Genomic DNA, 12,530 nt, shown 5'->3' on the forward strand with positions numbered 1-12,530 from the left:
GGTCTTAAAGCCCACACCCACAGTGTCACGTCTACTCCTAAAAGACCACACCTCCTAATAGTGCCACTCCCTGTGCCAAGTATATACAAACCATCACACCTCGGAACCCAGAATATAGGCAGAAACACCTGGGAAATGAGAACAAAGACCCAATCCACAGAAGTCCACAGTTCTAGTAAAGTCCCTAAATGTATTAAACCTTGCCTTTTGGCTTCTGTAGTTCTGCTTCTGGCTGACTGTTCTTGCTAACTGAGGTTTGTCAACCCAAGGTGTAGTTTATGTACTTCAAAGCCCCCCCTGAGAAGGACTCCTGACTACCCAAGCACCCTGTGCGGTGACTGGCCAAGTGATGAAGGCTTCCTATTGGCCTGAGCCAGGTTATGCCTGAAATGGGCCACAACAACTTCTTCCTTACAGGCACTAAGCAGAGTTTACACTACAGGCACGTCACACTTGAGGACTTGTTACCATTAACTAGTCATCGGTAAAGACATTGCCCAAAATGGATTTGTAGTTTGCTGTATCTGCTAATAAAGGTCTCATCACAGCCAATTATCTGATAAAATATTTACATTTCTCTGAGGAGTGATGTTCCGGGTGTCACTAGGGGCTAACAACCTGTTTTCAGGAGCGGCTCCCTTTCTCGTTTCTATACAGAGCCCATCCATGACAGAGATGCTCCTCAAGGCTCAGAACGCCATTGGAGAACTGTATCTTGACATCGGGATGATGCAGAAGGGACTCACGTATTTTCAGAAAGCTTGGTCAAATCTGCTGCGGTTCACACTCAGCGACCTCAAAATCAGCCAGGAACTGATGAAGCAGAAAGGTAGGCAGACACCCGCAGAGGCCACTCCACCTCTCGCAATTCAGAGAGCAGCGCCAGGGACCTTCTCTCCCTGGGAAAGGGACTGGCTAGGTAATTTTAAAGAAAACTTTTTGCAGCCAAACGTGGTGGTGCATATCTTTAGTTCCAGCTCTTAGGAGGCAGAGGCAGAACCCGTGTTAAAAGGTGAGCATTATAGCTGACATAGGCGTGAAATCTCTCTCGATGCTGAAGAAGGTGAGTCCTTGAGGCTCCATTACCCCCTAACTTGGCTCGCTAGTCAATTTCAGGCCACTGGGAGACCCAAAACCAATCAACCAATCATGGTGGATGGCAGCTGAGGAATGAAACTGAGAGCTATCCTCCGGCTTCCTCGTGTGGGCCTACACGCTCACGTGTACCTATGCCATCCCACCAGTCTTCAGGTTCATAATGTTGTCACCTTGGTCCTTGGACTGCCACATGCATACAGACGTTTTGTATGGAAACAAACCCTATTCAGTGTAGATCAGTGATTGATGTGTCCAGAGAAACCCTGGTCCTTGGCCTGGCGAAGAAACGATACTAAGGTTGATGTTGACTCTTAGGCGCTGTACCCTTTGTCAACATTCATTCCCTGTAGTCAAAGTGATGAATAACCTGGCCAAATCGGCGTCTGAGGAATTCTTAAAAGAAAACCACGTTCTGGAATACGCCACCGAAGTCTCCAAGTACGTGATGGACAACCCCCGTGATCAGGCTACCATGAGATATACTGAAGGTGTTCTCATGTAAGCGCGACAGTTTCTCTTGCTTTCTGAAGCAGCTTCTTCTTCTTTTTTTTTTTTATTAATATGCTTGGGGGGGCTGGTGATGTAGCCCAGTTGGTAGAGTGTTTGCCTTGCGTGTGTGAAGTCCCAGGCTCAATTCCCACAACAGCATAAATTGGGGACAATGATTCATGCCTGTAATCCCTGCGCTTGGAAGGTGGAGAGACAGGAGGATGAGGAATTCAAGGTCATCCTCAGCCAGTCTGGGCTAACAGGAGACCCGTCTCCATAAAGCATATGAATATTTGATCTGTACCTGTAACCACATCTCCCACCTAGCTCATTTGGTCCCACGCTGAGCACTGGAGAACTCATTGTCCAGCACAGAGCATCTCAGCCAAGGGTGGTCAGGGCCCTTCTCAAGGCACTTTGGGCAGGATCCGGACATCTTTCTGGTTAACGTGACTGGCAGGAGGACTTCTATTGGCATCTAGAGGTGGGGGCCAGGGATGCTACCTATACTGTATAGAGCAGACCCACAACAAGGAATTATCCCGCCCAAATGTCTACAGAGCAAAGGTTGAGAAGAGCTCTAGTTTCTTCTCCTCTTCTTCCTCATACTCTTCTTCCTCCTCGTCCACTTCCTCCTCCTCCTTGTCCTCCTTCTCTTCCTTTTTCTCCTCTTCTTCTGCTGTCAAGATATTCCCAAGTAGCCCAGGCTGTGAAATTCACTATGTAACCTAAACTGGCCTTGAACTCATGATCCTCCCACATGCTGGGATTATTGGCACGTTCGATGCTGCCTGACTACTCTGGTTTCTTTGTACAGGTATTTCTGGGGTCAGGTGAGTGTATCTCTGTGCTAGAGTATGTGCTAGCATGCACAAGACTTTGCTGAACCTCTGGTACTGCTCCTTCCTAAAGGCACAGGTCACACATGCTCATGTATGTAGACACACACACACACAGACATACACAGACACAAGTACAGACACACACAGACAGACACACAGACATAGACATGCAGACATACACACACAGAGGGACACAGACACACAGACAGACACAGACACATACACACACACAGAGGGACACAGACACACAGACAGACACAGACACATACACACAGACAGACACACAGACATAGACATGCAGACATACACACACAGAGGGACACAGACACACAGACAGATACAGACACATACACACACAGACAGACACACAGACATAGACATGCAGACATACACACACAGAGGGATACAGACACACAGACAGACACAGACACACACACAGACATACACAGACACAAATACAGACACACACAGACAGACACACAGACATACACACACACAGAGGGACACAGACACACAGACAGACACACACAGACACACACAGAGACATAGACATACAGACATAGACACAAACACACACACAGAGGGACAGGGACACACAGATATACACAGACACAAATACAGACACACACAGACAGATACACAGACATAGACATGCAGACATACACCCAGAGGGACACAGACACACAGACAGACACAGACACATACACTTCTCAGTGCTTTTGAGGGTCTTGATTCCCCCCGCACCCCCCGGGTTTTATGAGTGCTGTTTCTCGTCCAGCGAGTGCGAATCACTTACTAGAAGCATTCTCCTTGCCTCGTAAACCACAGGCCTGTGTTCCATTCTTAGGTTGGTTTCTGGAAACGCGGCCCTTGCAAAACTCAAGTTTCAAGAGTGTTTAAATATCAGAAGACGGCTATTTGGCAATAAAAACATACTAGTTGGAGAAATCATGGAATTCTTAGCAGATCTGCTATTTTTTCTTCTAGGAGAAAATGAAAAGTAAGTTTCTACCGACTTTCAAGGAACGTGTGTCTCTCCCAGTTCTCTAACGTCTGGGGTGTGCATTGACCCATAGGGCCACCTTGCTTTGTCTCTAGTCCTGCTCATCAACTGAGTGGGGTGCACCCTTCCTGAAGGCCCTGCCCTGCTGTGTTTGTCAGGGCATCTACTACAAGGCATTCTGAAAACTCTGGGCCTACACAATTGGGGGCTTAGGCAGCAGGTGAAGACAGGGGTCCAAGGCTCTCACCGTGAGTGTTAACGGGGCTTGTGAGCGGTGCACTTCATTAAGGCATTGTGAAGGCCTCACCCTGGCTGCTGTCAGTGGGACCCCATCCTACTGTTCTGTATGACTGTGTGACCAAGGCCAGAGTCCCCCGCCTCAGGTCAGGCTCCCCTTGCCAGTCCCCTAACTCCAGCAGGCTTTGAGATGTGGCCCTGTCCGAGGCTCCTCTCTCCCTGGGTAGAGAAGAGGGTAGTCGGGATCCTCACTGGGCCCTGATGTGAGCAGGTCTAGATCTGTTTTTCTGGCTGCAGGCTAGTGTGGGAGGAGTTTCTTTGTGAAGCCTGAGAGTTAGCTGCAGGCTTGCTGCCCCCCCAAGCATTCCCTGTCACAGTCGAGTCAGAGTCAGCTGACAGTGTCCAGGGCTGCTCTGCTCAGTTGTGAACTGTGGCTAGGGTTCAGAGATCCCCTCCCCTTTCCCTCCTCTCCCCTCCCCTCCCCTTCCCCTCCTCTCCCCTTCCCTCCTCCCTCCCATCCCCTCCCTTCCCCTCCCCTCCCCTCCCTTCCCTCCTTTGCCTCCCCCCTTCCCTCCTCTGCCCTTCTCCTCCCCTCCCCTCCCTCCCCCCCCTCCCCTCCCCTCCCCTCCCCTCCTTTGCCTCCCCTCCCCTTCCCCTCCTTTGCCCCCCTCCCTTCCCCTCCTCCTCCCCCTCCCGTCCCTCCCCTCCTCCTCCCCTCCCCCTGCCCGTCTCTCCCCCTCCTGTGTCCCTAGTCTTTCACTTTCTCTAATGTTAAAGCAATTTTATTAGTAGCCATTTCTTGTTTATCCTGGCTAGCTTCCAAATAAATTAGACGACTATAAATTTTATTCGATAGGCTTTACACCACACCATCTGAGCACTTACTAATCTATTCTAATTCTCTAAGCTAATCTAGCCACTTCCCAGCCAACATCCCCGAGGTACTTGTACTTAGTATTGATCTGGCTCTCTCTGCTCTAGGAGTTTTCCCAAGGTGTCTCCAGGACCCCGTCCTTGTGGCCTCTGCTTCCCTCCCCGCCACCTTCTCTCCCCCCCATCCCCTAGCTGCTGACTCTCCCCTCTACTTAGTTATTGGCCTGCCAGTTGTTATTGACAAGTAAAAGAACAAATGCAGAGCGATGTTTACACAAACTCGAGGGGAGATTCTTCCAATCAGCACTACAAGGCCTTGTCCGGATTACAGCCAGACAGCATCTGAATAACACAAGGTTAATCTTTACACAGTGCACAGAAACACTGTGCCTACCCTTTAAGACCATCTCCCTCCTCTCTCTTCAGCGGACGAATGCCTAAAGGTAGCTGAATAAAAATGAGGGCAGGATCGCTCCTGGTGGATAAGGTTTTTATTGTAGATATGAAGGAGAGTGCATCCAGAGGCAGCTGGAGGTGTCCAGACTGAACCAGACCAGAGAGGAGAAAGACAGGGGGTGGGGCATGAGGAAGGTGGGCGTGGTCAAGAGAGGAAGAGGAGAGAAGAGACAGGGCAAGAGAGGGGACCAGGAACCAAAAGTGCAGGACCAAGAAAGAAGCCGAGAAAGCATGTAGCCAAGATGGCTGAGGTATATAGGAAAGAGACGCAGGGGGCAAGGAAGGGAAGGGAAGCTCAGGGGCTGGAGAGATTTAGGGTAGGGGGCAGGGAGAGAGGTGCTGAGGAGAACCTTTTTTTTTTTTAATTTTTTTTTAAAAAAAGATTTATTTATTATATGTAAGTACACTGTAGCTGTCCTCAGACACACCAGAAGAGGGCATCAGATCCCATTACAGATGGTTGTGAGCCACCATGTGGTTGCTGAGATTTGAACTCAGGACTCTGGAAGAGCAGTCAGTGCTTTTATAACAGCTGAGCCATCTCTCCAGCCGGGAGCCAGGACTCTTAACAAGTACTTGCCACAATGGGAGAACCTGGCAGCCAGAGTCCACTCTGATATGTTAATAGGCACCTCAGCCATTTGCTTGGGTTTCCTTGAGGCCTAACAGTAATCTACGGTACTTGAGTATAAATCCGCCTGTGCCCTTTCTAGCTGATACTTCAAAGGCGAAGACTAGTCCAAATAAGGGAGGAACTAGGTAAAGTGGTGGCTGGGCTTGTGTCTCCCGCTGGATTCAAGGTCTCGTTTCTGTTACTGAATAACTGACATGGGACAGGTGTTGACCATTTGTGCTCCCATCGACTTGCTGTTTGGTGAGGTGGGCCGTAAGAGGGTTTTAGAGGGCCAGAGTCTGTGGTGGTAGAGCAAAGGCATGGCAGCAGGAACAGTTGACAGCTCACCTTTGATCAGAAAGTAGAAGAATGATTCCAGTCTCTAGAAACCTCAAAGCCCGCCCTCAGTGACACACCTCCTCCAGCAAGGCCACACCTCCTAATCCTTCTCAAACAGTTCCACCCACTGGGAACTAGGTATTCAAACTTACGGACCTCTGGCGACTCTTCTCATTCAAACCACCACAGAGGCCCTAGCTTTGATACCTAGCACTGCAATAATACTAATAATTAATAACAATACCACCACCACCAGGAACAACAGCAACAGCAGAGATTGAGGAAGGGGCTAACGTGGTAGGATGCCTGCCTAACATGCACGAAGGACTTAGTTCAATCCCCAGCAAAAAACCGTGTGGAATGGAATATGCCTACAATCCCAGAACCTAGGACGAGAGGCAGGTGCTGAAGGTCTTCCTTGACTATATATGGAGTTTTGATGCTATCCTGAGACTGTCCTTAAGGAAAAAAAAAAGCCCACAATCAGCGTTACATAAGTGTACCTTTATCTTTATCTTCCACCACTTGACTAAGGGAAACAGAGGGCCACTCTTACTCTTTGCTCCCCATCTTAAGACGAGCACTTGGAGACTGTTTGTCGGACAAATGTATGTCCTATTTCTCCAGTGCAGTACTTGAATTGAATTTCTGTTTTCCAGATCTCAAAGGAAGCAAGCAATTGAATATTACAAACAAGTAATAAAAATCAAGGAGAAGGCAGATTCTGTGGCCACCTGCAAGCTCGTGAGGAAGCAACTAAACATAAGCCTCAGTGACACCTTGTGTAAACTAGGTAATGACTCCCGGTGGCTCTCCCCTGGGCCAGCCGTGCATGCTCGCTTACTTTAAGAATAGATTCATGGGGTTGGGGATTTAGCTCAGTGGTAGAGCTCTTGCCTAGCAAGCGCAAGGCCCTGGGTTCAGTCCCCAGCTCCGAAAAAAAAAAAAAAAAAAGAAGAATAGATTCATACTTGCTTGTGTGTGTGCGCACACGCGTGTGCACGTGCCACTGTCTGCAGGTGGAGGTTAGAAGACGTATTCCCTTCCACTGTGTGGGTTCAGAGGATTGAATTCAGGTCAGCAGACTTGGCAGCCAGTGCCTTTGCCCACTGTCTTAGTTACTTTTGTTTTTGTGCAGAGTCAAGGCAGCTTCTAAAAGAAAGCCTTTGACTAGAGAGGCTTGCTTACGGTTTCCCAGGGCGAGTCTGTGACCGCCATGGTGAGAAGCATAGCAGCAGATAGGTGAGCATGGTGTTGGAGTTGTAGCTGAGAGCTTACCTCTGATTTTTCAGGCAGAGAGGGGGAGGATGGAGGAGGGGGAGGGAGAGGATGGAGAGAGGAGAGAGAGAGAGAGAGGGGAGAGAGAGAGAGAGAGAGAGAGAGAGAGAGAGAGAGAGAGGGGGGGAGAGAGAGAGGGTGTGTGTGTGTGTGTGTGTGTGTGTGTGTGTGAGAGAGAGAGAGAAGAGAGAGAGAGAATGAGAGAGAGAGAGAGAGAGAGAGAGAAGGGGGAGAGAGAATGAGAGAGAAAGAAGAAAGGAGGAGGAAGAGAAGAAAGAGGAGGAAGAGGAGGAGGAGAAGGGGGAGGAGGAAGAGGAGGGGAGGAGGAAGAAGAGGAGGAGGGGAGGAGGAAGAAGAGGAGGAGGAGGAAGAGGAGGAGGGGAGGAGGAGGAAGAGGGGGAAGAGGAGGAGACTGGCCTGGTATGGACTTTTGAAATGTCAAATCCCATCCCCAGGGACACACCTCATCTAACAAGGCCACACCTCCTAATCCTACCAGACAGTTGTAACAACTGGGGACCAAGCATTCAAATATGGGAGCCTGTAGGAGGCATCCTTATTCAAATCACCACACCCCCAAGCCATCTTGCTGGTCCTGCTCCTTCAGTGTTTGTTGGGGTCTGTTTCCCTTCCATGCTTTCCCGGCCTGGGATGGTGGTGCACTACTGTACTCCCAGCATTTCCAGGATGGGACTGGAGGACAGTGTGAAGTACACAGTGAGAGCTGGTCTCCAAAGGGAGCGGGCAGGCTGGCAGGCAGGCAGGCAAGCAAACCCAGGGCCTCTGGCTGTGCAGTCCAGTGGTGGAGGAGTATTTGCCCTCCCTTCATGAGACCCCATCAGCCATCCCTAACCCCCCAAAGAAAAAGATTATTTTCCATGGCGCTTTTCATTCTTTGCTTTAAAAAAGCAGCAAAAATGATCGCACTCGCTCATCTACTTGTCGAAGAGAAAAAAGGCCAAAAATACCTGTATGAACAGCAGAAGATGTGTTCAGTGGGTAGACTTTGATGTGTGTATGTGTGTGCGAGTGCACACGTGTGTGCATTTGTGTGTGTGTTTAGAGGTGTGTGTGTGTGTGTAGGGTTTGTGTGTGTATTTAGGGGTGTGTATTTAGGTGTGTGTGTGTTTAGGGTTTGTGTGTGTATTTAGGTGTGTGTGTGTGTGTGTTTAGGGTTTGTGTGTGTATTTAGGGGTGTGTGTGTGTGTGTGTGTGTGTGTGTGTGTGTTTAGGGTTTGTGTGTGTATTTAGGGGTATGTGTGCACATGAGCAAATAGTACCTCACCCCCATAGAGCTGATAGGCTGAGGCTGGTGAAGTGTTTTATCTAAAGCTAAAAAATGCAGATGTGAAAGATGAAGAAAATGTTTGGGAAAGGACTTGGTATTGATTTCTCCACAAGGTCTGTTCTATGACAGTCTGGGTCTCTAGCTTATGGTGGAAGGAAGTGGAAGACATCCATTTCCCTCAGAAAGTAGGTAGGCATGTGTAATGGTGTCATGTGCAGAGGTTTTATGATTCCTGAAATAAGTCTAGACAAAATGGCTCAGTCTGAAGTCTATTTTCAGCGTGGTGTGATCCAGTTTCTTTTTCTTTTTCTCTGGCAACCGAAGAAAGGCTTTTATTGGGGTTGAGGGAAGACACACATATAGCAGGCACACAGAGACACACAGCACACCCACATATACACACCCCTCCATACACACACACATAGCACATGGGGGTGGGGCAGGGGACATGATGATGACTTAGGCAGCCACAGCTCAGCCTCTTTTTTAGGGCTGGGAGCTTTTAAAGTCTCCGAAGGGTCTTCCTCCCCTACTTAGGGTTTGTCCTGTTTGAAGAAAGGATGCCGGCTGAGTGGCCCACAACTGTCGTGCAGATAGATGTGTTCTGATCTGACCTTGAACTTACATAGCCAGCCCACCAGTAGGGGACCCTCTTGGTAGAACAGGCCAATAAGTCCCTTTTAAAAGGGTAAGGAAGAAGTCAGCCATCTTGGAACATCCCCAACTTTATCACTGAGTCATGGCTCTAATTCCTACTTTCTCACCCCCTCCTGCAAAGGCAGTGGGTTGGGACACAGACTACCTGCTCCAAACTGACAAAAGGATCGATGAATGCCTCCGGGGAGGTTGGCTGACACACAGATCCAGAAGTGAGATAGTATGATGACGGCTGGCATCCTTAGAGCCCGCTGTGGGAATGAGGGAAAATCTATCATACAAAATGTGAGTCTGCTGTTAACTGCGGTGTAATTCCTCCTGGGTGTTAGGAAATGACTGAGGAAGAAGATAGACAGGAAACTATCCAAAGAGCTCTTGGGAGCTTCGTCATGGGCGTCAGCAAGATTGATGGTTTGGTGTAAGAGCCCAAGACCCTTCAATAGCCAGTGTACGTTCAGAAGTTGACCCTCAGGTCTCCTTGATTGTAATCTCGTGGGGAACAGTAAGAGACTAAGGTTTTAGCTGGGCAGTGGTGGCGCATGTCTTTAGTCCCTGCATTTGGGCGGTAGTGACAAGTGGATCTCTGGGTTTGAGGCCAGCCTGGTCTACAGAGTGAGTTCCAGGACAGACAGGGGTATACAGAGAGACCTTGTCTTGAAAAACCAAAAGAAAAAGAAGAGAAAAAATTTTTTTTTGCTTGTTTGCTTTTTTTTTTTTGAAATAGGGTTTCTTTGTGTAACCCCTGGCCACCCTGGGACTCATTCTGTAGACCAGGCTAGCCTCAAACTCACACTCACTTGCGTCTGCCTCTGCTTTTTGAGTGCTGGGACTAAAGGCCTATATAACCAAGCCTGGTTTAAGAGGCAAAGTTAACGAGGAAAATGCTTTGACATTCTGATTAACATAAGTCCTGTTTGGTAAGGTGGAACGAAAGTGTGTGGTTGGCTGGACCGTGTGCCAGAACCTTCGTATGGAAACCCTGTAGAAAGGTAACGTCAGAGAAACGGTCTTAGGTCGAGATTGACATACACTGTACTAACAGATCAAAATGTAACTGTGCAGTAAGATATTTGTTACCAGACTTATGCATAAGGAGCAAGCTTATGTGGCAGGAAGCTCTGTAAGAGAAGTCTGTTCATGTGGCTGTCCTACTGGCAGGACCTTGTCAGCACTGGTCTCTTGCCCAGGCACCAGCTCTGTGTCCAGTGGAGGGGACAGTAAGGACCACACCTGAGTGAAAGCCAGGTGTCACCCGCTGATGTCACCACCAGACATGAGCAATATAATTGGATTTTTTTTTTTTTTGTGGGATTGTCCAACAATGTCCCAGGGAAGAATTCCCGGCCATCTTCTATAACTTTACCCCAGCCCTTTCTTTTTTTCAATTTCTTTTTTTTTTTTTTTTTTTTTTTTTTTTTCGGAGGTGGGGACTGAACCCAGGGCCTTGCGCTTGCTAGGCAAGTGCTCTACCACTGAGCCAAATCCCCAACCCCTAACTCTTTCAATTTCTTTTTTTTTTTTCTAGCCCTTTCTTTTTTAAACCTCCCTACCCATTTCATATTCTCTTAGCCTGGTACTTAACACAGTTCTTATTACCTAAAGTTGAATATTTACTTGCTGTTATTATTATCGTTATTCCAGTTTGCATCTTTTATTCTTTTTTCCAATAATTTTATTTATATTTCACATGCATTCGTGTCTGTCTGTATGCATGCCTATGTGAGTGTGAGTCACAGACATTGTGAGCTGCCCTGTGAGTGCTGGGAATTGAACCTGGGTCCTCTGGAAGAGCCACAAGTGCTCTTAACCACTGAGCCACATCTCCAGCTCCATCTGCACCCTTTTCTAATAGGAGAAGACTTGATTTCTCTTTCCCACCACTGCATTTACCAAGCAAGCTCATACACAAGGGAGGAAATACCTTAGCTAGTTCTGATTTACCTTCTCTCTTTAGAAAAGCAAGTGTAGGGATGGGGGATGTCGCGTGCTAGAAGCTCTGGGTTCTATCCCCAGCCCTGTGTAAACTCAGTTAGTATACACCTGAGGTCCAAGGTCGTCCTCAGTTCCTTAGAGAGTTTGAGGTCACAGGGCACATAAGTGAAGCCCTGTGTAAAAAAAAAAAAAAAAATCAAAAAGAAAAGCAATATTGGCTACTAAGAGGATTTAGATATTACTTTTTATATTCTTAGCAGTTCCTTCAATTGTCCAGTTATTACTAATAATTCATTCCACAAATATTGACTGTGCCCTTTACATCTCAATCTCTGTTTTTGTTGCTGGGGAGACAGTGTGGACCAAGATACAGACCAACCGTGCCTTCAGCTGAGCTCACCTTATGAGAGAACTAAGCACATGTTTGACTTAAGTGGTGCAGGGCTACCTGGAGACTGCGGTTGACACAATGCTGTAGTAATATTGAACACCTTAAGGGCGGTCTGGGAAAATCCAAGTGCTCCAGGGGACTGTGCCTCCTCTGGCGGATGGGGCAGGCAGGTGGCGCTCTTGAAGGAGTGCTGTTGCAGGACTGGAGTTGCAGAATGAGAAGTTGCGGGTTAAGGAAGGTCCAGGAGTAGGAGGACTGGGCAATAGTTACGATGTTATTGGAGGCTGGCAGGAACTGAGAAGGTCTCTAGAGCTGGTGAGCAGGAGAAGTGGGGAAGGGGCAGGGGGAGGGTATGAGAGAGTCTCACTGCTCAAATTTCTCCCCAGCTAGGGCAAGGGTTTGTGATGTTACCTTCAGAGCAACTGAAAGCCAGGACAGTAAGTGTTAGGAAGAGCCTTCAGTGGGGTCTCCAATGTCCTTAGTTACAACTTTGGGTCAGAGCCACCACAGAGTTCCAGGACCCTTTCCATCACTCCTTTCCATTGTGTGCGCTCTTAACATCTCAGACAGACCGAGAATTCCCAGGGGCAGGGGACTTAGTGTTTGTTCTTTTTTTTTCTTTTTTTTTTTTCGGAGCTGGGGACTGAACCCAGGACCTTGCGCTTGCTAGGCAAGTGCTCTATCACTGAGCCAAATCCCCAACCCCAGTGTTTGTTCTTTCTGTCAGCATGCTAGCTGTATGAGGGGTCATGGGTAAAACCAGGGAATTGGCGGATATTTTACACAGTGTGCCCTGGGTTATCCCATTGAAATGACGGGGCTGCTCTAAGCTAATGTACTGAAACAACTCTAATAATTCTTTCCCCCGTTGAAAGCAAGTATTTTTTCAAAGATTCGTTTATTTATTTGAGTACACTGTCGCTGTCCTCAGACACACCGGAAGAGGGCATCAGATCTCATTACAGATGGTTGTGAGCCACCATGTGGTTGCTGGGACTTGAACTCAGGACCTTTGGAAGAGCAGTCAGTGCTCT

The 12,530-nt window shown here is 48.2% G+C and overlaps 1 protein-coding gene across 1 annotated transcript in view; it reads left to right on the top strand.

Moving 5' to 3' along the window:
* Positions 1 to 12,530, top strand: part of LOC116907663 (tetratricopeptide repeat protein 41) — a 65,234-nt gene that overhangs the window by 45,448 nt on the left and 7,256 nt on the right. The window contains exons 11-14 of the mRNA XM_032910758.1: positions 658 to 829; positions 1,449 to 1,596; positions 3,277 to 3,429; positions 6,610 to 6,743. Coding sequence (XP_032766649.1) covers positions 658 to 829; positions 1,449 to 1,596; positions 3,277 to 3,429; positions 6,610 to 6,743 — 607 coding nt within the window. The remainder of the gene's footprint in view (positions 1 to 657; positions 830 to 1,448; positions 1,597 to 3,276; positions 3,430 to 6,609; positions 6,744 to 12,530) is intronic.

The sequence above is a fragment of the Rattus rattus genome, chromosome 1 (assembly GCF_011064425.1).
Source record: "Rattus rattus isolate New Zealand chromosome 1, Rrattus_CSIRO_v1, whole genome shotgun sequence".
In the NCBI taxonomy this organism is placed as follows: domain Eukaryota; kingdom Metazoa; phylum Chordata; class Mammalia; order Rodentia; family Muridae; genus Rattus; species Rattus rattus.